The 24,140-nt window shown below is 41.1% G+C and overlaps 1 protein-coding gene across 1 annotated transcript in view; it reads left to right on the top strand.

The window, feature by feature from the left end:
• Positions 1–24,140, top strand: part of uba7 (ubiquitin-like modifier activating enzyme 7) — a 30,847-nt gene that overhangs the window by 4,770 nt on the left and 1,937 nt on the right. Inside the window, 11 exon segments of the mRNA XM_018686686.2 lie at positions 66–262; positions 625–689; positions 2,277–2,334; positions 2,336–2,488; positions 4,580–4,654; positions 5,827–6,028; positions 6,116–6,207; positions 7,940–8,032; positions 9,082–9,273; positions 22,801–22,902; positions 23,873–23,955. Of these exon segments, the coding sequence (XP_018542202.1) occupies positions 66–262; positions 625–689; positions 2,277–2,334; positions 2,336–2,488; positions 4,580–4,654; positions 5,827–6,028; positions 6,116–6,207; positions 7,940–8,032; positions 9,082–9,273; positions 22,801–22,902; positions 23,873–23,955 (1,312 nt within the window).

The raw sequence follows: 24,140 nt of genomic DNA, 5'->3' as shown, positions 1-24,140 counted from the left end.
AGTGCCATTACAACAGTGATTGTACATTTACAGTGCAGATTTTAAACCCTCATTTTTCTGTCCAGGGGTCTATCTTGATGGACGCTGCATTCAACACCAGAAGCCGATGCTGGAGGGAGGAACTCTAGGAAGCAAATGTCATACTCTGGTGGTGGTGCCTCACCTGACAGAGTCTTACGGACCTGCCAAATCAAGTTCTAATAATGCCATCCCGCTCTGCACACTCAAGAACTTCCCTCACCGCATCGAGCACACTCTGCAGGTTGGATATAGAGGCTTTTCACTCTTGCCATAATAGAAAGAAGTTGAATTTTAGGCATTTCTTAAAATATTTAAAATGTTCTCTCTTTGTTAAGACAGCTGAGTTTTAGATGGGTAGACAAAATTACATCAAGAGCCTCAGCCATGAAACTCAGAAGTTACTGTGATTGATTCTGAGGGTGGACATGAATGCTTATAGGAAATTTCATGACAATCCATCTAATAGCTGTCAAGCTATTTTACCATAAAGCAACGTCAAACCTGTGGTTTTTTGGGGTTTTATCACAGTATACAGGGTTCTGTGTTATCTATTGAAACATATTTTAATTTCCTTACACTAACTTGGCATCATAATTCCTTCAGTGGGCCAGAGACCAGTTTGAAGGACTGTTCAAACAAACACCTGAAAATGTGAATCTCTTCCTGAGGTAAGCTATGATGCCATCCTCATGTGATTTACATTTTTCCACAACAAATGCTCCCTGTGAGAAACTACATTACACCAATCTGCTGCCAATCTGCTGTCACATAATGACCACTACTAGCTCATTTTACAGTGCTTTTCCGCTCCCTCACAAGGCATTCCAGCAAACCTACAAAGCTAATGAAGTGGTCCAAGCTCATTATTTTGTTTTATAAACAGGAAAACATGTGGTTGGCAGTTAGCAGTAAACCTCTAGTAAAAATTACATAAACAGTCTGTCGTGCCAAGGCTGTACTCTGTAATGTATCTTTCACAGCAGCTCTAACACTATTTTCTCCAAATTATGGATGAAGCCTCTCAGATAATTAGAAGGCTTTCTGGTTTAGGAACATCTAAGGAAAAAGAGATAAGATTAATGCAGAAAAAACACTATATCATGTCAAAGGGCTTTGTCTGTGACTGTAATGGTAATTTATTTGAGATGAAAAGGTTGAATAATTTGTGACTCTCCAAATTTGTCTGACCTAATTATAATGTAACAGCACATCAGTGACAGATTTGAGCTCCCAGCCCCAAACTGTGTCTGAGCTTTGAGCCTCGGAGCCCTCCTAATCCAGCCATGTTTTGAGATGTCTGTCTGTTTGTTTTGGGGAGATCTGATATAATCTCCCCTCATTGTAAAGTACTTACACATTTTCTTGTGTCTATAGAAAAGCAAAACTCGTGACCAGAGCAGAAATGGTGTTTGCCAGTTCACACAGACATTGAGGTTTCTCACATTACACTGATGTTTAGAAATAAGGATGTGTATTATGTGTTTAAGGAGAATCTAATAACCACTTTCTTCAGAGGTGTTCTGTGGTACTGTGCAGTCACAGAAAAACTTTCTGGACATTTTCACGAGGCAGGTCAGGTACATGTCACAGTCTAGTAAACTTGGAAGTCAGGGTTAATGAGCATATGGAAAAGAACAGTCATGTTTTGTTGTGTTTTTCTTCCACCCGTGTAGCTCTGTGCAGAACTATGACTCTAACTGTTCCTGTTTAGACTTGTTTAGGTGAAACCACATGCAGAGGAGGCAACCCCCCCATACACACATTTTCACATGTGTAATGCAATAATATGGTGAGCTGGCACATGATTGTGGCGCAAGAACTGTCCAAATCTGTGGCTAATAGAGTTGCACTGACCAGCACACTACAATCTTACAAAACACTCCATTTCCCCCTCCTACAGGTCCACTGCCAAGCATTAAAGGAATTCCCTCTGAGTCAGTAACACGACTACCTAATTTACAAAGATCTGTTTAGTCATTCTCCTCTGTGCTTGACAGAGCAAAATATTCCATGAGGACTTTCCCAGTTTTCACTTTTCATGTCAAATGTTCATTCCCCAGTGTTGCAAATAACAAGTCTTCCCAGAAAAATAGAAGTCAAAGGTTTTATTTTGGTAGTTAAACCTGTTGAATGTATATTACAACAAGACACAGATGATTCATGTCCTGTCTTGTCTTTTTCCAAAGGTAGTGATTATTCTGTATACTGTATATCTGTCATTAAATCAGAGGGAATTGCTGCACTATTTCCTGCAGGGACGCAGGGTTTGTAGAGCGGACTCTTGGCCATGGAGACGCTGAGGCCCTGGAGGTTCTTAGGGGGGGTGTGGGGCAGCCTGGAGGCCATGAGAACCGGAGGACAACGTCCAGCCAACTGGGAAGACTGTGTGAGCTGGGCACGCTGTAAATGGGAGACTCTTTATAACAATGAAATCCGCCAGCTGCTGCACTGTTTCCCTGCCGATCAGGTAAAATGTCATTAAGGGAAAAACAACATCTCTCCCTGAAGACAAGTATCACAAAGCTGTAATTAATGTTTATGGACACAGAGGGGCACTGTTGTGTGTGTGGGAGGTCTTTGCATACAAAACAGTTGAACATTGCAATAAGGCATTAGCAAAAAAGGAATGCTAATCAAAATGTTTCTTTTCTCTCTCTCTATCCTCACTTCATGGAGTATTGCAGCATAGTTCCCCAGGCCCGGAGACCACTGTTACCTTGTTTGAAATCTGAACCAGTGAAAGCCATTACTGATAAATATCTCTGAGCAGGGTTTGTAATCTGGTGAAGCATGCAGACAGAGTGATGTCACATGTTGCTGTCACATCTGGGGGGTGCACAGCTCAGTATCAACCCAAACAGACCCTCGCTAACTTCAGTCCCCAGTCCAGAAACTGTCTGTTTCTACCCCCAATATCTGTCCCTGCAGGGTTGTAGAAATTCCTCTGACCAAAGATGGTTTTCATTTTCACAGTCATGTCTGTTTAAATATTTATAGACTAAATTCCCTGTGTGACTGTTAAGAAAAACACAACTTTTGTTATTATTAAGACTTATGATTCGAATGCGTGTTTTAGACGAGTCCAGAAAATGTGATAACATTTTTATCACACCTTAGAAAAACAGTTACAGACGGTTATAACGTTTCTGATTTTTTTCCCCTAGTTATCTTTGTCCTAGGTACCTGTTACAGAGTCATGGTTTCACTTTTGGAAAGTCACTTTTGACCACAGACTTTCTGAGGAACTGTGATAAGGCAGCTGATGTCAGTTAACGTCGCAAACCAACCTGACAAATACCGGCACACAAGCATGACAGATAACGTCACACCAACTTTGGTTGGCGTCAGCCTCCACATAGAAGTGAGAGTGGTTCTGCATGTATGTTTAAACACTGACACATGGAGCAATAGCTGGATGTGAAGCAAGACATTACGGGGCCCCTTTATCATACACTTATCAGAATCCTCATGTTTCAAGTCTATGTACAAGTAAGAGAAACAGAGTGAGCGACTAGCCAGTGTAAGATAAGGATGTAGCTTAAATAACATCAGAGATTAAGAGCCTCATATTGTTAATGCAGACAAATACTGCTTGCACATACAGAGTCTATGCTGTATTTATCTTCTATCCCATTCATTACAACGAGTGGTTCATTGCCTGCTAATGAAATGCCAGTGTATAAAACCACAGGGGACGATTGAATCTAATAAATGGACTAAGTAGTAAATCAGTGAAATGAAGGCAAGGTTTTCATCACTGATTAATCAATCAAGCTGTTTTCCACTGTCAGTTTAATACTAGTTCTTATTATTATTGTTGACATTTCATAGAGTAAATAATGAGTTGATTATGAAAAATCAGAAAGTCTGTACAGCGTAAAATGCCGTCTATCTGTAGACCTCTCATTTACATGAGCAAAAACTCCCAATCAACCTTTTTAAGGACAAAGTGTTGTTGCTGCCCTGGTTTGCGTACAGGCCGTCTGAAGCCTGACTGTGAAAAGAAAGGTGTTGTTGATGCCTTTTGGCTGCTATAGAAAGCACCCCTACAGTGAAAACTGGCACCACCAGTAGGAGACTCTCCCTTTCCCAGCATATGGACCATTTGGCAACTTCAAAGCTCTCAGCCCCTTTGTTCCTTTATCAGATGTACAAATTGTGTAGTCAACACACGACTGATAACAATATTAGTCTGGCTGAGCTACAGGAAGATTTGCTGGCCTCGTGCTGTGCCAGAAAGAAAGAATGGGGATGTTTTATTTGGTATTTTATTGACATTGTGCCAACCATGCATTGGATAGGATGTGAGATGCCTGTATGACAGTCCTGTCAAATGAAGTGCTTATGTCTGGAATATAATATTGGTCCTTTTTTATGAGGGTAAGAGATCACATTGTGGCTGTCATTGGTTTATTATGATGACTTATGCTGAGCTATATCAGTTTATAAAAGAATATAAGTAGAAGTGATTCTAAAGATTGGTGTGTTGGAATTCCTCCCATGATTTTTACAGCTGTTGATCATTGTGATAAAAGGATTTTCTTCTGTTTCTCTCTAGGTGACCTCCACTGGGCTGCCCTTTTGGTCTGGATCGAAGAGATGCCCTCACCCACTGACCTTTGACCCAAACAATGTGAGTAGTGTCTGGTCTAACAGACAGGAGTGACTGAAAAATGCCACAATATTTGGTGGTGATCACTCACATTCCTCCTTTATCTGGTCTGATAGTGGCTCTTCCTCACTCTGACCATATAATGGATTCTATCTGAGCTGTGAATGCAACTTCACCTGCATGTGGACAATGAAAGGCAGATAATAATCTCACTTATAACATTCTCACATACATATTATATACTATTAAACTGTGGTTGCATCTAAATCTGTATTAAACTGATAATACTACAAATTCTTTCTACAATTCCATCTGTGTTAAATATTATCATCTTAACTTTTAGAGACAATGCTACAAATGCTAGGAAGCTGTCATTTATATAGAAAGGCCAAGTGAAGCATCTATGTTATATTCATTGCAGAATATTTATTTGAAATCTACTCCTTTGTTTGAAAATTGCTTGGGAAATATCATTTTAATAAATGTAGGACATTAATCCATAATTTAAAAAAACAGCCATATATTGTATTATCATATTATCTATTATCTGTGCCCTTTAAAAAAACAACAACAACAACAACACTAACTCCTGCATTAGATTTGTTTACATTATAGCCTCATCGATTCTGTAATTCTTAGATGGATCTAGTCATTCATTGTCTCCACAGTAACTCTCCATCATCACCTACTATTCCACTCATTAGTGAATTGAATACAGTGTTGTACTCTGTTGTAGAGAGGTAAAAATAATTGTAAAATGTGGATTGTTGCCATACAGTAAGCAGCAGTGACTGCCACAAGACACTCTGCTTATATGTGTGTTAGAGGGAGAGAGAATGAATGATGAGAGATGTTTATTACAGCTGCCTGTTGTGTCAGGGAAGTAATTTAGACTTAATGCACTACCTTAATATCTTTCTTCCTCCACCACCTTTAAAAAAAACATTATTTCCCTTCCACAGTTTCACCCTGCAGGTGTGTCTGCTATAAGGACTCAGTGTTAGGTCAAATTAAACCAACCATTTTTATTTTGTATGTTCAGTACTGTTAACAATTTTTCCATAGCATTGTCTTCCCTGTGCATGTAAAATTAATAGCCTCTGGTAAAACATGTGGAAAGTGTATTGTCTGTTAAAGAATGATGATAAGTGTTGTTTGTTGTTTACAGTTTATATTTGGATACTGTGTTTTAGACTACCCATATGGAGTATGTGGTGGCAGCAGCTAATCTGTATGGGCAAATCTATGGGATCAAAGGGACAACAGATGTTGCCTCTATCAGAAAAATCTTAGAGAAAGTCCACATACCCTCTTTCACTCCCAAGTCTTCAGTAAAAATTCATGTTACTGACGAGGAGATGCAGGAGGACAAAAAAAGGGGAAGTGATGATGCAGGTGAGTTCAACTTGCTTTTATTTTGTGTTGTTACCTCCCCTACTCTAAAGATGTCTTTTAGTCACTGTCTCTGTGTCTTTGCACCAGAAAAAGCTCGTCTTGAGGAGTTGAAGGGAAAGTTGGCCTCACCGTCTCTGAAAAGCTCAGCCATGCAGATGTACCCCATGGACTTTGAGAAGGTAGGGCAGGAGTGCAGAGACATGTCTGCTGTACATGCTGCAGAGGCCACAGACAGTTTGGCGGCTGAGCCCTAGCAGGGAGCTACACTCCAAATCTATAGGCACTTTCAGAGTATGTCTTTTTTTTCCCCTCTGGCTTTGGGTCCTCAGTGACCCGAATCTGAGCTGTTCCCCTACACACCAATGAAACAGAGCTTGCTTGTATTCTGTGTTCACTGTTAAAACACCTTGGAGCTAAGATGTATATTTTAGAACTGTATATCCTGTTTGCAAAAATAGCTCTGCTCAGTCTATGGGCCTTTGTGAGAGCTGCATTAGAACACTTTTGGTGAAGTGCAGTGCCCTGAACAGTCTGAACAGACACATACTCCCCTCAGCTGTGTTGAACCAAGTCTTTGAAGTGGCACGCTCTGAACCCTGAAGGCAGATTTCCCTATATAACACATCCATTGTGCATTTAGCCACCATCGCAGTCTCTCCTCACGCTCATTCACACCACCTCTCAACAACTCATCACTCTCTGTCTGTACTTAAAATCAGGTCTAGCGCTTTGTTGGCAATTGATGCGTCTGTGGCCAGGTAGGTAGGTAGGTTGCATATAACCTTTTGTGAAACATGGCCACACAGCACATGTAGATAAGACAAGCACGTTCTCAAGACACAGATTAGTTACCTGCAAGAAAGTCAGTGTACGAGCTTATGTGAGAGCTGCATTCAGCACACTTTTGGTAAAGTGCAGTGTCTTTTTCCAAATATAAATGTTAAGTTATACTTAATTATTTCCTGTTTGGAAATCAGTCCTCTGCTCCTGACCTCTTCTATTTACCTGATGACCTATTGACACTTCAGTGAGCTCCTAGGTTTCCATGCCTAAAAGGTAATTGGTTGTATCACGGCGACGACTAGCTGACATGATAAAAAAAATTCTCCAGGCATGGGGTGCTCTAGGTTCAACAAAGAGCTATGAGCAACCTAGAAATGATGTGGTTGCTGTAGCTGCAGAATTTTAATTTGAAATGCTATAGAAAGTGACTTTCAGAGCAGCCTGAATTAGGTTCTCGTACAGCATTCAGTGACTCAGGAGAAGCAGTAATAAAGGCATATGAGGTAAGTCAGGTACATATTGAATGACATCTTGAATAAGAATGAGATCCCAATAGCACTGCTCTCCCCCTCCTCTTCATTTTTATCCCTACCTGCCCAGGTCACACTGCAGATAGATGGAATGTGCGTAGGAGGGTTTCAGAGGCATCAGGTTGCCAAGCTCGGAGCTTCCTCACAACCCCTAAAGCCATCCCTGACTGACAGTCGCCTTCCTTGCCTTTGTAGAGCCGAAGTAGCAGAGGCATGACCTCACTGGCCACGTCGATCACAACAGAAATCTGATTTCCACTGCATTCTGATGGGGTGACCAAGTCGCATTAGAGCAGTTTAAGGGACACAACAACAAAGCCTTCAAAGCCTTCAGAGCTCAAAGCGGCAGACTCAGAACTGCATCACTAAGATGTCACTTGGCATGGACGTTATCAGGCCTCCTAGCAGTTTGTTCAGTAATGCAGTTAAAACTCAATGTAGAGTTTCAAGAACCAAATTCTTAGTTTTTCCATGTGTAATTAAGTGTATTTGCCTTTATTTTTACACTGAACTTTAGATAAGTTTTATTTTTGTGTATCAAGCCTTTGAGAGTTATATGTGAATGACTGATACATGTTTAAACTCTCACCTGGCACAGGATGACGACACTAACTTCCACATGGACTACATTGTTGCTGCCTCTAACCTGAGAGCAGAGAACTATGACATCCCCGCAGCCGATCGCCACCAGGTCAAGACTTTAACTATATGTATCATATAATAAAATCTCTGTGAAGGGTGAAACATATACAGGAGAATCAGAGAGATGGAGCTGAGGCGAGAGGCAGTATGGATTAGAAAAAAATATATAGCATACCGCTCCCCCCTCCCCTGGGGTCATGTTTTTAGTTGGTGCTGCACACACCTGCCCTAAAGCCACAGAAACAGCCTGCTCACCTATTGTTCTGGGAGCAGAACTAATCACAGCACTTTACCTGTCGCCTGGAAGGTGACACCTGAGCCAGGCCTTGTACCAGCCGCTGCTGTAGGCACACACACACACACACACACACACACACACACACACCCACACATGGCCAAGGAAGATGGAGGGTGGGGGGATGGGTACTGCTGAGAGAGGGGAGACAAAAGAGGGTTACCCTTGTGTAGTCATACATACTGAGACCACATGTTGCATCTTGTTGGCGAACAACTTTACGCTTCTCACCATTTAACCCTGTTCACAGTACACATACAGTGTTATCTACACTGCATGGCCTACATAAGGGCGAGGCAGTATGTACTGTAAATGTCAGGATAAGGATGTTTTTCCAAAATTTATGTATTTATGTATAATGCAGTAAACAGTGTCCTGCATTAAATCAGATTAAACTCCTCACACGTGTACAACAATTTAAGTAGCAATACCTCAATGCCCTCAGTGCCCTGCATTCAAATTAATACTCAAACTGTTGAGTAGTTTTACTTATAAAGATGCATTGTATTTTATAAGCTGATCATACTTTATGTTTTGTATTTAAAACTTCGAACTTTAAAGTAGCTAGTAATTAATTATAGCTGTGAAATAAAAGCAGAAGAGTAAAATTTTAGTGGAGTTGAAACATTTTATAGCATAGAATGGAAATAGTCAATTAAAGTGCAAGTACCTCAGACATACTTGAATAAATGATCTTAGTTACTTTCCGCCATTGGAGTTTTGTGAAACATAATATGCTCATATCATCACAGTATTAAAGTCAATAAATGATAATATTGAATATTTTTTTGTCCCATTCACAGAGTAAGCGCATTGCTGGAAGGATCATCCCCGCCATAGCTACCACAACAGCCGCAGTGGCAGGCCTGATGTGCCTGGAGCTGTACAAAGTGGTGCTGGGTCACAAGAATATCAGCTCTTATCGCACAGCTTACATCAACCTGGCTGTCCAGTACTTTGTTCTGTCCCAGCCCAGCCGGCCCCAGCAATTCCAAGTGAGTTACAGCTCTATACACCCACAGCCATTTTCGGTTAGGCTCAGTGATTGTGTGGGGGATTTTAGGGATGAGATCTATGAAGCAGTCAGTCACCTGCAGGACCTGAGTAAGGCACTTTACACAGCCTGACAGACTCTTACTGTATATGCATTTATAATTTAAGCCCGTCTGCTTTGGGGATAAATCTGTTGAGTCCTTTGTAGATTTACGTCTTTCCTCTCTCGCTGGAGAGCATTAAGTCATGAATCAGTGCTCTCAGAGTAAGAGACCGCTGCTAACTGTCAATCTCCTGCATACAAGCCAAGTCTTTAGCTAGCTCACCATAATCCTCAGGGTATTTCAGTGCAGGTAAGGCACAAACACACCCATGTCTGCTTCTGTGTTTGCACAAATTAAGTGAATTCAAGGCAACTGTAATTCAAAGCAATAGAGAAAGGAGCTTATTCTCTTAAGACAGAGTAGAGTCCTTTTAGGATCAAATCAACCCTAATGTTTGAGGTTATGCCAGGGGTTTATGAGGTCATACAGCGTTCATTATGCTGCATAGCTTTAAAACACAAACACAAAATGGCTACCTGCCAAGCAGCTCCTGGGGTCACATTTTCGGTCAAGTCTGAGAGGATATCCAGTCGAATAATTCTGCCGCCCTCTCACAGGCCCGACTGCCTGTCCCTCGATATCTAGCCTCTGAAGGGGAATCAGACACTGGAGCTGCCCTCGCCAGCTTTCTCACTCAGGGCATTGAACCTCTGATAGACAGGGGTCAATGGGGGTCAGCGAGTGGGGTAACTCTGTCCCGCAGGACGTGAGGGTGCAGTGACAGGGGGTCTCTGAGACAGTGTAGGTCTGGTTTCAGGTTTGGTTGCAGGCAAAAATGCTGCAGCTGCATAAAAGGCCGACGTGATGACAGAGGCAGCTGTGACTTTCTGTGCGGCTCTGAAGTTCCAGGCATGCCCTCTTCCTTATGTACAAAGACCGTGGTGTTCTCACAGTTGTTGTCTGTAAACTTGGTCAGTAAAAGTGTTTGCACATTCTTGTATCATTTTTCTTTCCTGTCCTCTCAAATTTGCTGGCCTAAACATTATGTTGCCCGAGCAGCATGGAACATTGGATACACTCAGTGAATGATTGCAGTCACACAGACAGAGTACCTGACATCATCCCAGCCAGAGGGTTTATATTCGAGTGTTGAATTCATTTAGTCAGAGGAATGGGCAGACGTTAGATTTTCCAGACGCAGGCTTTTTCAGTGAGGCTTATAGTGTTGCAGCATCAGCTTTTAAGCTTTTCACTATTCAGCAAAGGAGACCGAGCAGAGACAGGACACCACCAGAGGAAAAACACTCAGCTGAAGCTCTGGGTCAGTGTTTTGAGAGTTAGGGAGAAGTTGAACATTAGAAGGTTCTAGTAAATGAGGAACACACATGCACAGGTACAGTACACTTGCTCATACACAGGGAGAGGTGGTTGGCTGCCAAACCTTCAACCATTTGAGTGGGAGATTTTCTAATGTCTGCCAAGGAAGACATTTCAGTCTTTAGTTTTTATGATAACTTCAAATTTGTCTCTCATACCTTAGAGAAAAATCAGCCAAGTTTAGTGATTGATGATCTTTTTTATTCTTCTTTCATTTATTCTTTCATTCTTCAAACTAGTGCCCCACATATAAAAGGGCAGGGTATTATTGTTTGATTATCCCAAATATATGTAACCTGCACTGTGCCAACTGGGCATATATGCTCGTTAGTTAGTAAAAAGTACCAAAGATATGTTTATGGTAATTCAGAAATGGTGTCACCCATGACATAATTTGTCCACCACTGAGCATTGACAAGCTTATGTCTTGTTCAGTACGTATCGTCACCATAATACAATCCGATTTTTAAACTAATTAATATCTGCCTCAAATATGCAGTATGCAATCAGATTCCAGTCAAGAGCCAAAGTCCCAGGGTCTCTGCAGCTTCCTGGATGACAGGTATTGATATTTTAAAGCTATATGCTTGTCTTGTCCAATGCTCCAAAGATCTCCTGTGTCTGGCTTGTGGTCTAGACGTTATGTCACCACAGAAAGGGATAATATAATGTTAAAAAAAGAGAGAAAGAGGCCCTGTTTGTAATCCTTCATACATTTTTGAGACCCGCAATGTAGGGCTACCACTTGTAAATATGAATTCTTTAAAATAACAGAAATTAGCCCGCGTCAATAAAAGCAGAAACAAAAACAACATGGCCATTAATATTGTCTTATCTTTCTAATCTCTGTAAGATTAGAGGTTTTATTAGACATCTTCTGAGGCAACTGCAGACGTGCAGCTGTTAAATATCACTGATCAGACATGCAGTATCAAGAGCTCAGCTTACTTTTGCAATGACTTAGACCTCTCTACCCTCATGAGATCAGTCTCAGTTCATTAATATCAAATAACAACACTCACATCTCACTGGTAGTGCTGGTGGCCCACCCAGTGTTCGTCCAGAGTGTACCACATCACAGCATTACCAGATGTTTGGCAGTGGTTGTAATGTAACCTGCGCTCTGCCAGCTCTGAAGATGATGAAATTATGTTAGTGAGATGATTGTTGTGATTGAAGCCCTTTGGAAAAGGTCTTTCAGATGTGGCTGCGTACCTCTCTGTCCATACATAAAACTGTTCTACTCGCACTCTATAACTAAAATAAATGACTGCTCGCTCTCTCACCATACCAAACCTTTTCCACAATTGTTGCTTTAAAGCAGCTGTTTCCCAAAATAGGAAGTACCTCTGGCTTCCCCCTGCTGCTGCTATCCTCCGTATGAAGGCAGAAATATGTAAACAAGAGGGAGGTTGTCCTTGTCTGCTCAACACTGCGACTCCTCAGTATCATTTTCCTCCCTGTGTTTATGTTTTTCTGTTGGAGGGCCAAGGCACAGGCCATTAAAGGAGAAACAAATTTGGCAAACTCCCAGAGACGAAAATCTCTAAAATGGCTCAAAATACTGGGATGAGATGAGAGATGAGAATATTTATGTTCTAACTGATTAAACTTTCCAGCTCATAATTGCAAATTACACCGTGGTAAACATTCTCATGATTACTCTTTCTGGCTGAAATTTCTGTTGTAATTTTCCAGTTAGTTAAAGCTGCACTAGTCAGTATTTTAAAATTAAAATGGGTCGAATGGGCTGCCTATAATTAATAGCCCACAGAGAACATTGCAGTTCCCCAGCTCTATAAGGCATTTTAGCATCTTTTAGCTCTTTGTTTGTGGTTTTACAACTTTACAACTACTTGTTTTGGTTCACCGTCACCATTCTCATTAGCCCTGTTTCCAGCTACTTTTATTTTTTGGCAACAAAGCCTAGATAAGCCCACTGTGGACTACCTGCCCAGCACCAGACAGAGGACAGAAAAAGTTAACAACTAGCTGGTGAACATAAATCATTTAGCAGCTAAAGAAACAAATATTTCCCCTCAGGAGTTGGTGGAGAGTTCTGGTTGTTGTGTGGCCAGGAACACAGTTCTAAATGAATACTAATTTTGCTGCATGCCTGCTGGATGTGTGACATCATACAAATGCATTTGAATTTTAACTTTTTGATGCACAGGACAGTACATGGCCTGAGGAGTCTGTGCAGTAAGTAGTTCACCTCAGATTGTAGATAACAGTCATGTTACTGCAGGAGGCAAAACCTCACAAGACATTAAAGGATATCTAAAGAGCACCAAGGATTAATGAGGGTTGTGCTCCTGCAGCTGTAACTGAGCTGCAGCCTCAGTAAAACTCAGAGAGAAACATCACCCAAGGCTGGGGACAGAGGAGGACATGTTTCAGCTGGGTATTAAATAACTCCATCCCCAACCCCTCCGGCAGCTTGCCCAATACTCTGTACCAGTGTATGCTGTCTTTACTTGTCTGCTCGACTGCCTGCTTGCTGTGTGCCACGCAGATTATCCCTTTTCCATGCCTGTGCACACATCATCCTCCACACCCCAGTCTTAACTTCGTGCCCCTTCACGCTCCCCCGGTGCCCCTCTTCCCCAACTTGCCCTTTCAGTCTCTAATTGAATTAGCAGCGTTGGAGGCAAGGCTCCTGATCTCGAGGAAGCCACTCCAAGGTCAACATTCACACTGGTTCTTTGTTAATTGCCTGCAGAAATGACGGCTATTTCCTGCCTTCACAGGAAGCAGTGTATTGAAACCAGATTTCTCAGAGAGCACTACGTAATCTTAGCTGTATGGTCTGTAGAGCACCAGGAGGAGGCAGGGATCTTGTGTTCATCCGATCTAGACTCTGCTTTTAACAACGTTTCATTCGCAACTTGCTCAGGAAAAAACTTGATATCTTGTTTCCCTCATGTACATTCATAAATTAGGAAGCAATAATGTTGGTTGGCTGGTCTACATGTAGACCTGCAGCTACTTGATTTGTGATTTCAACACTAAGTGAAGGTCACACATCTGTCACACAAATAAGAGGGACTGGCTCAGACAGGGACAGAGAACAACAAAGGGGGAGATTTACCTCGCATGTGGTTAAATCTGTGTTGGTTTTCTTGGACTGTGCCGGTAAAGAAACAGGGTGAACATGATCCAAGGCCCTCAGTACTCCTCCGGGAGCTCCGGCAGGGAGCCGCATTGTGCAGCATGTAACTCAAGAACCAGACATGAATAGTGCTCACAGGATAATGAGTAATCTGTGATCAACATAGACGGCTTGTGCCTTCTGTTGTTATCCAGTTTTTTTTTTTCAGTTGTTGGTGGTATTGTGTGTTTGGCCTTATGTTGTTAAGTCATCTGTCGCTTCACGTTGCATTGTTCCATTACTGCTGTTCTTTAGTTCCCCATTATTCATCACCAACAACATTATTCCTGCTTGTTTTTTGTAAAATCAGACATAGACATCAGACAGGTTAAATCAGATGAGTGGGCAAACGGTTAAACAGATTATAAGAGATCATTTAAATAAAAGTCCCCTTAAAAATAGCTATCCAGATATTTTATCTAGTAGCATATGTGATGCTCATAAACTCAGCGGGCATGTTCCCCATTTATCCAAATTAACAGGCCAGAGGCAGTTAGCAGCTCCATCAAATCATCCTCAATCATATCTCCTCATCTCATACATATTTAAGCCAGAGGCCAGAGTCTTTAATGAGAAGCACAGTAACACGATGGGGTTAGCTCAACGTTCAGAGCTTCACAGACATCTGAAGCTGATTTGAATCAAGTAATTTAAAGCTTTAAGTTTAGTACTTATACTCTGAGTTTATATATTATATATATATAGAAAGAGAGAAGGAGAAGATAGATTTAAATAGCATTAAAAAAGCTCTTGATGCAGACTCTCAAATGTAGCTCGACAGAGCTTATTTATCTATGTCCTCTCCAGTTTGATTAGTAGAAGAAAACTTTTTCTCCACCAAAACTTGTTTTCTTCAGGCCTGTTGAACTCAGTGGAAGCACCATGTGGAAGTTATTAGAGGTCTCTGTCCTCCAGTTTCATTATTCTCTCATTAAGGCACCAATGCTGGCAGGAGACGGGCTGCAGCTTCTTATTAGTGACACTAAATTTACGCGTCTATGCTGTTCCTGATATCACGAGTTTACACAATGTACCCTCTGGATTCTAAAGGCATTCTGTCATGCAGAAAATGTTACCTCATATACAGGTGAAACCTCCCAGTTTGGGTCACTGTATATAATAGTAATGCCACAGTCTGTGCACAACATCTTTAGATTTTGTCCTGTAAGGCACTGTCTGCCTGCTGTCTGTTTGCAGGCTGTATGTTGTTCTGCCTTTTGTACGCAGTGCACACGAGGCACTGACTAACCATATACACATGTCCATGTACTGTACTGTAATGGAAATAGAAATAAAATAACTTTTTTATTGCTCTTAAAAGCCACATGAATGTGCTCATAAAAGAATGGAACAGTTATAGTACATCCACAGTTTGTGGCTGCAGGGTTATTAATAGCTCTTAATGTGTGTTTGTCATGGATTTTATGCAAATTTTATGCTTCACTACCAAATTAATGATTTTCCCTCAATTTAATTTGTAATGAATGAGGCAGGACCTTGCTGCATTTGGCAACAGTCTGAGTGGATCAGGCAGTGAAGGCTCAGTCATCTTCAGGCAATGGCAATGTTATATACCATAAGAAGCAATTCATTGGGCAACCACAACAGTGCCAAATTCCATGGCAACCCATCAATTAGTTGTTGTGGGCTTGATTATTCTTTATGTCATTATTAAAATGATTAAGCTGTTGTGATACTTTTTCAAACACATGTATGGAGAATATTTCTTTTTCTGCATCTGCTTTAATTTGCCCCATTAAGGGCTCAGTGCCTTGTGACCCTTGTAAATATTGATGTTTCATGTGTCTCAGTCTTACGTGTTTGTGTCCAGCATCAGATAAAGTAACAGCTTATTAACTGCTGACAAGAATCAGACATCGTATTGACTCACAGATATCAATAACTTGCTCCGGTGTCCAGTACATGGAAGAGTTACATCATTCCATACTGTATTAAACTACATAACCAAAGTGGGAATATTGATTACTAAAGCAGCTGATCGATGCTACAAATTGGGATGTTGCAACAAAGGACACATCGATCCCAGTTTACATTCTGAGCTATAAGCTGATTTTGAATTGCGAAACATCAGTGACATATTTGCAGATGTACAGTAATAACTGTGCCCTAGTTCAACTCTACATACCAGTATGTGTTGATTTAAAAACAAGAAATTTACATTTATTAGAAATCATGGAAGCACTTGCACCCACATCTCAGTGGTTTGTGTATGGGCCATCATATAAATCACTTTTGACACATTTTGATACTAATTCAAGGTTTTAAAACCGCAGTATCTATCAGACATGTGCTGTGTGAGAGTCTGTGCAGGCTCCGACGTGTCAGCGACCCATTTGTAAGAGGAGGGTTTTATTGACTCAGACCTTCTGCCCCAGGTCATTTTCAGTCAGGTGGAGCGCTGTTATCTTCTCATTTGAAAGACAATCACATTGAGTGTCTGTTTGCTGTTTTACACGTCAATGGAAGCCTTTCAAAAGCAACGGGCTGCTTTTCAGTCTGTGTGTCAAACTCGGCACTCTCCTGCGAAGTGGCAGCATACTGGTGAGCTGCCACTGCTGCTCCTCCTCCTCTACCATATATCACATATATATCAAAAGTCGTTCTTCAAAACATACTGTTAACAGTCTTAAATTTATCTTATCTTTAATACAGATTATGCTGCTTTAATGTATTTAAAGGCAGTGTGCAAGACTGGTTTTCTGTCAATTCTCTGGGGTGTTAGGCAGATAATTGCAGAGGGCCAGAATGAGCAGTTGGAGGTCCCAGCCATCTGTTTCTTCAGTGCAGTCCAAAGAGAGTGCTGATCAATAGTGATCAGGTAGCAGATGACACTCCCGATCAGACAAAGGGCACCTTTTACATGACAGTACAGTTCTCCCTTTGTAAAACAAAAAGGCCATTCAGGAAAACACAAACATGTTCCTGAAGATGTAGATCATTTGTTCTTCACCAGCATCATTTCTGAGTACACTTAGATTCACATGTGTTTATTATTATGATTTTTGGTTTAATCTAGATTAGATTAGATAAAACATGTTTTGGCTATTGTGGTTGGAGGCCAAGAACGCTGATAAGTGAGACATAATCATCTGAAGCTTTTTGGCTCAGTTGAAGATGATGTTGGACTCAGTTTACATGCAGAGAGATTGTACCTTTTAAGAGGAAATGAACATAATACATTTTAGTTTCAACCAAGCAGTTGCTCAATCTAACAATGGAAAGCGTAGGCGTCCAATTATTGATCAAACAGGAGGCTCCAGGCTTTCTCTCTTAATAACAACACAAGTTGCAGCCTGACTCTCTTATGTCATACATAAACCTGACATATTTATATGGAAGAAAATTACTGTTTATCCACAATTACGAGTTTCTAAACTAGGATAATATATTTAGTGATGCCCTTGATTTTCAATGGCTAGGATTTAACATTTTCAACTGCTTTATTACCAGCTGCAACATGTTATTGCAAATCTCGCTGGATAATGCATCTCTTCATGCTTACTCAGAGTTACATACAGACACACTTCATTAATGAATGTAGTCTGCTGTCAACTGTTGTGACAGTACTTGTGATAATATATATTTGAATGATTTTACATTATAAAGAGGATAAATTTGCACAATATAATGTAAGCTAATTTAAATCTTTGACTGCACTCAAGCCAGTAAAAAAGATATAAACAGACTGAGTATACATTATTTCCAACTTTTTCCAATATGGCAGAATCACATAGCCTCACTTTATACCTGCCTGCTCTGCAATATACAGCATACTGTACTGTATATAGCCGTCAGCAGCATTATCACCATATGTTCAGTGATATACTGCTTGATTTTCAGTTTCAGTTGAGGACTAAACTAGGACACAAGGCCTTACTGAAAAGTTACCTGATTGTCTACAAAAGGAAAGCTAGGGAAAGCTAAAAGAGATTAGGATGAAAATATGATCCAAAAGGACCACACAGATCCTCCATCTGCCTCCCCCTAAAGCTCACTTTGAAGCCCTCCAAAGGAAAAGAGTTGCCTTTGAAGAAACAGGCCTCTAGCCACAGCCAGTTGTAAAAATGTTTCCACTGTTGGGATTCTGGCCAGATAATGAAGCTGAAGTAGGAGCGTGCTTCTGCTGTGCTATTTCTTGTGGCAGACTTCGGGGGGGAGGAGGACTTATCGAGGTTTGCCTACTGATCCTGGCTTCCTGTCTCCAAAAAAACGCTCCATTGTCTTAAAGGGCAAGATTGAAAACTCACATTATGATTACACACCAAATGCAGCGACCCGTGCAGAATGACCAGCACGATTGCGTTCCCTGAAGGGGATTGCAATCTGACAGGGATTCATTCTACCTCCTTATCAGGTTTACTTGGCTGAACTTCCTCCGGCGGCACTACATTCCCATGCTCTCACGTATATCTGCAGACAGAGGTGGCTATTTTTGGCTTCCATCAATCAGAAGCCCTTGTTATCATCTGAGACTTTATTGTGCATCAGGTCTTGTGTTGTTAACTGCCCAAACAGCTCTGTCAGCAGTAATAGAAACCAAAAAATGAAAGTGTGAACACAATGCTCGTTCTAAAATGTGAACAGATTAAAAAATTGGTCCGATCAGTACTGTTTTTTTTAAACGGTAAAATGTTACTCATGTGAATTCCCTGATATCTTTTGATAAGTTATTTGATCGTGGATCCAGACCGTGACAATGAGGCTTTGCCGACTCAGGCCTCCTCAGAGTTTCTGAGACTGAGCTGTGACTCACTGGAAATAACACCTCATGATAAAGCCAGATTTTTCTGACCTTTTGATCATGTAATTGTGTAAAGTTGAAGCGTGGGGACAGGAAAATGGCTCATATGTTCTGATTTTATTCAATCTGATATCACTTTTTATTGAACCGTGCCCCACATCTACTGCTAGGAGGCCATTTTTGGATTTCAAGTCCTTTGGGCCACATGGAATTCAAAAGCAGTTTTTACATATAACAAAATCCTGTGCAGTTGTCGGAAGTTATTTAATCAAAGTAAAAAAAAAAAGGTCATTGTGTTATTGAGGCCATTCACATCTCACCTTGTAGAACGTTTTTGTTTCTGACGAAGATTTGCATAACAGAGACATGATTTACTGTGTGTATTTGATACTATATGTGGCTTATTTTAAGATTAGATTAGATTAATTAATTTCATTTTCCCGGAAGCTGTTACTATGTACATTCAGATTTTTCAGGAAGAACAGGGGAGTTTGCCATGCTTCCTGTCAACAAGAGGAAGCAGCCTGAAGTTTTGGTTGTTCGTGTAAGATGATAAATTCATATCTGCACAGGGAGAATCTATCACATACGTGGTATTTAATAAGGCAGAGTCCAGACATACTGAAAGAAAAACTTTGAAGAATTTGCTCTTATTTCACAAATGATTCTGTTAAAGGCAGCAGAGCATTTTGAGTTTGACCTTGTTTCTCAGGACAAGAGGATGAAAAGAAGGCGAAAGACAAAACAAGGATTTATGTGTTAAGCATTAAAATTATTTATACAGCAAACTGTGACTGAAGTTGATACTACTGGACATGCTAAGGACAATTTATACTCAAATGATATGTGATTATCCATAGAGAAGCAGTTACAAACGTGAAATGTCATTGTGTTCCTTTATTGGTTTGGAAAGACCAGCTGTGTCATGTTTTAGGGGGAAGTTCAAAGCTCCATTTATAATACAGAATACAATATGTGGAGCAGATGAGAGATTTGGCTGTCCTCCAACAACAGAGCAGACACAGCATAAACCTGTGCGTCCACCACTGTGGCTTTGCTCTGCTCGGGCCCATGAAGTGGCCGTTTGTCTCCTCTGAAGTCAGACTCGAGCGGCGGCTCAGCCACCCAGAATCCTGACTGCCAGCTCTGCTTTATATCCAAACAGACCTCTGGATCCGCAGACACCCCAGTGAGATAGGACAGTACTTGAACACTGCACACTTGCGGCCAGCACTGAAGCCTTTCTTGAGGAAGAGCAACTCCTCAAACAGAGGATGTTATGTGACTCTTTGTCACTGTGTGTTTACCTCTTAACCATTTTTATGTTCATTGCCAGACACACTAAAAATATATATATATTTTTAAAGCATTTAGCTTGAGCCCACTCAAATGATTTGAGTGATTTTGTGCAGCTGTGATTTGCCACCAAGGAGCACTTGGCACAGATTAGTCATTTGCGTGTGTTTTCAACAGAACAGGTGAGCTCTCAGATGGTAATTCTACACTCTAACCTCAAGACAACCTTTCCCGACATTAATTGAGTGGACTTATGTGATATCATGAAATATAAGCTCTTCGTTTGGATTGGTCTCTTTATGACTGCAGTGTTCACAGTTGGTTCATTAAAACATTAGATAAAGGTGTGTCTGTATATTATATACCACAGAGAACTGCATGTTCTATCACATAAAAACAGACTTCTTTTTTCCACACTGGTGATTTGGTTCCGTGTTGCTCTCAAAGAAAAACAATAACTCTCTGCTTCCCATTTCTTCTTTTTCCCCAGAGATAGCAGTTTCGGTGGGGCATTTTTTTTTTATTCTGGAAGTTCCATGACAAAGAGATACTGTAGCTGTGCTTGTGGGAAACCAATTGTAATTGTTTCCAGCAGCCAGTTTGGTTCCAGTATTCTTGCTTATGCTTTTTCCCTCCCTTGCTATAGTGTTGAAGTGTTCGCGTCACTCTACATACGTCCTGATGTCGGCAGTTGATTGGCTTCAGGTTCCTGCCAGAGTTGTGCGACAGATATGAGAGAGGAAGGGAGGAGAGGGAATATAAATAGCCCACATGCTTGCTTTGCATTGTGTAAAATCAGCATCTGTATACAAAAGCACTCATGAAAATCTCTGGCATGGGACCACTAAAAACAAGATCCATTTGACAGTCCAACAATGACCTTGCAGTTGCAGGATCATTTAAAAGAAGAAGGTCTTTTTATACACTGTGATCCTTTCAGACTCAGGTTGTTTTCTGGCCATGGAAAATTTGAGGTTGTACTGATAATTCGCTCTGCATAAAACATTAAAGAAGCTAACGTGACCAGTGGTAAGACGTGCATCTCGCAAAACAAAACGTGCTTTGTCTGAAATCTGGGACAAAGGACCCAGACACCCAGTCAGACTTCAGGAGAAGTATGCCTTGAGTGTGTCTCCATAACCCCAAACCCCATGAGCGGTGGGAGCTGTGAGGGCTAGTCGAAAAGTTCCCCTTGGCTGCTGGAGCAGAGATAATTGGACCCAGGTTTAGCTGGAGTTTTGGTATTTGCATCTTGAGCCAAGTTTTGATCTTCACAACTGCTCTTACCAGACAGCGCCTGTGCGAGCAGGGTCGTCTGACAGAGTGACATATTTTGACATATTTTCTGCATGTGAGGAATCCTGACCCATTTCAGGTCAGGTGATGTTTTTTCTTTAGGTCTTACACGTGTGGATTATGATGTTCATGGTGAACATGTGGTGTCATGTGATGACCACGTTGTCTCCAGTGGCAGTAGAAACAGCAGAGTTTATGTTTGCAGGGGTTAAATTGATCTGTCTGGGGGTCAAGACTTTGTATTCTGTCTTTGTTCGGGGATCAACTGTTGATGTGGAGGATGCAGAGTTGCCTAAACTCTGATAGAGATATGAGGAGTATGACACAGTGCTTTAGGGTAACAGTAGAGCTTGAGGCAGCAGAATGAGGCGCGCTTGTGTTATTATCTTAATGAATGACTGTGTTTATTAAGTTTTCTTCAGACTCACGAGACTCCATCATCACATTTCTCTGACTACTGACTGAAAAACAGTATCCTTTTGTTTTCATTAGTGTCACTCTTAAATGTAAAATGACGTAGTCATGGCAGACATCTTTTGATCTAAGAAAAGCAAACAGTGTGGTGGGAATGTCTGTCAGTTGGTCGGTCAATCCACCACCACTTTTGATGTATCTGTTTGACTTTAGCGATCCCCTGATTTCTCCTCTAGCCCCAACATGAGGTTGACATTTCTGGCTTTTAGTCAAATATCCAGCTATTTGCTGAATTACCATGAAATCTTGGACAGACATTCATATCTCCTTCAGGATGAATTGCAATACCTTTGGTGATCTCTTTGCTCTATCATCAGGTCAGTGTCAGTTTGTTCAGTACTTTGGTTCATGACCAAATACCTGCAGAGCTAATCACAATCCCATTAGCCTCAGCTGTATTTTGTGTTTAGCGCTAAATTAGAAATGTTAGCATGCTAAATTAAAATAGTGAATAATGTAAACACCATACCTGCAAAGCATCACTGTGTTTGTCTTGTCATACACCCATACAGAATTGTGGATTGACAGATTTCAGGTGTGTTTCTTTAACACATAAGACTCTGTAGGAAATTCAGAAAGGAAATGGCCCCACAAAGCTCAAACTTCAGCTACTTGAAGTCCAATCTGGCAAGGTGTCTGGAAAAATTCCTATGTTGTTATTTCACCGCTCAGAGCAACACATATTCAGTCAGATGCAGGTTTTATAAGCCAACTTGCACAAATATCATCTGCCCCAAATTACGCAGACACTGACATGGCTACATGGATTATTATTTTTTTTACTAGCACAAGGATGATTGTAAAGCCCCGTAGATGGAAACTTGAGAAAAGCAAGAGTCGCTCCATCATATAAGAGGAAGCACGTCCTTGACCTCATGGTAGCTTGTTCAGGTCTTTACTGCAGCGTTCAGGGGGCAGCTGATTGTTCTCAGCTGCTTTATAACACAGTGATGAAAAATGCAGTCCCTCTGTCCGTGAGTGTCCGGGACTTTTGTTTTGGACCCAAACATTTCTTGCACATCCTTCACATCAAGTGGTACTTCATCTGTCAACTTTGTCTGTGTGTGTGTGTGTGTGGTGTGTGTGGTGTGTGTGTGTGTGTTGGCGTATGTAACATGTCTATCGGCAGGTCGCAGGAAAGAAATACACCCTGTGGGATGACTTCCTTGTTGAGGGCAGACGCGGCGATCAGCAGGAAATGACCTTGGGCGATCTGCTCCAGTATATCAAGGTACGACCTCCTTATTCCTCTCAGGCAGGAAACACAAACTTTCTTCACACCCGGTGCTACTGAGTGCATATTTTATGCGTGCTGTTTTTTTTCCCTAAACCTGCTCACCTTCCTCCAGTGCAGACAATACCCATTGTCTGAAATACCTGACCAATTTACACCTTCCATTCACAACTTCAGGACTCTACCATCATGGAGGAAGAAGAAGGAAAACTTATTTAACCAAAATGTCAATTTTTTCATTTAAGGCTTTTAGTTACTTTACTACAACCTATATGTTAGGTTGGTATAGAATGGGATTAGATGGGTAAATTTACACAGTAAACACAGAAGAATGAGGTTAATAGATGATAAACATGTCAGGACTGTTGCAATTGGATCGTTTGTCTAAGAAGAGCTGAAGCTGATTTCATGTTTCTGTCTCTGACATAATGTCTGTATCTCAGCAGCAGAGGATAAATCCATACTTTGGTTCCAGGCTGCTTTGACACTATCTAATAGCAGCTACCCTATTTCTCTATCTAATCACAAGTAACACAAGGCAATAGCTCACAAACACACACCACATATGCTCTATAGGACATTGTCTTTTTATAGGATATGGGTCACTTGCAGCAAAAATGCCTGAGCATGACTCCCAGTCTGTTTTTATGTACACGCCTTCTAAATATTTGACATTTGGCTTATTGATTCTGCCTGAGTTTGTTCTGAGGAGGCAAAGGGAAGAAAATATATTGGCAAAGGTTCTGATTTGCTCCAGGTTTCCTTTAACCTTTGACTGGCCAGGTTCCTCATGGTTTGTTTGTGGAGACACAGCAGAGCTTCCTGAGCTGCTCAAGTTGTTTCAGGCCACAGGTCATCATCAAGACCATTTGTTGAAATTACCTCCGCATAATGCATTTCTTTCTACCCCTTGCTATGCTTGTTATATTGTATTGCAGATTTAAGTGAATTATTTGTCTTTGTGCAGGATAAATATAACTTGAACGTCTGCAGTCTCTTCTACGGAACAGCTTTCTTATACAGTGGGCAACAGGAGAGGCTTCAGCAGAGGTATGTCCACTGAAGACAAAGACACAGTAAAATGTTACATATACAGTGCATGGCTACACACGGCACAGAGCCCTTTGCATGTAAACAATCACAATAAGCAGCTCCTCCGTTGTTTGTTTAGAAGCTAATGGCAGGACGAGGTGTTTCCTCTGCCTGCCTGTGAGGAGAGAGCCTGTTGACACGCT

The sequence above is a fragment of the Lates calcarifer genome, linkage group LG12 (assembly GCF_001640805.2).
Source record: "Lates calcarifer isolate ASB-BC8 linkage group LG12, TLL_Latcal_v3, whole genome shotgun sequence".
Lineage (NCBI taxonomy): Eukaryota > Metazoa > Chordata > Actinopteri > Centropomidae > Lates > Lates calcarifer.
Note: the sequence above shows the minus strand (reverse complement) of the source record. Positions and strands in the feature narration are given on the sequence as shown.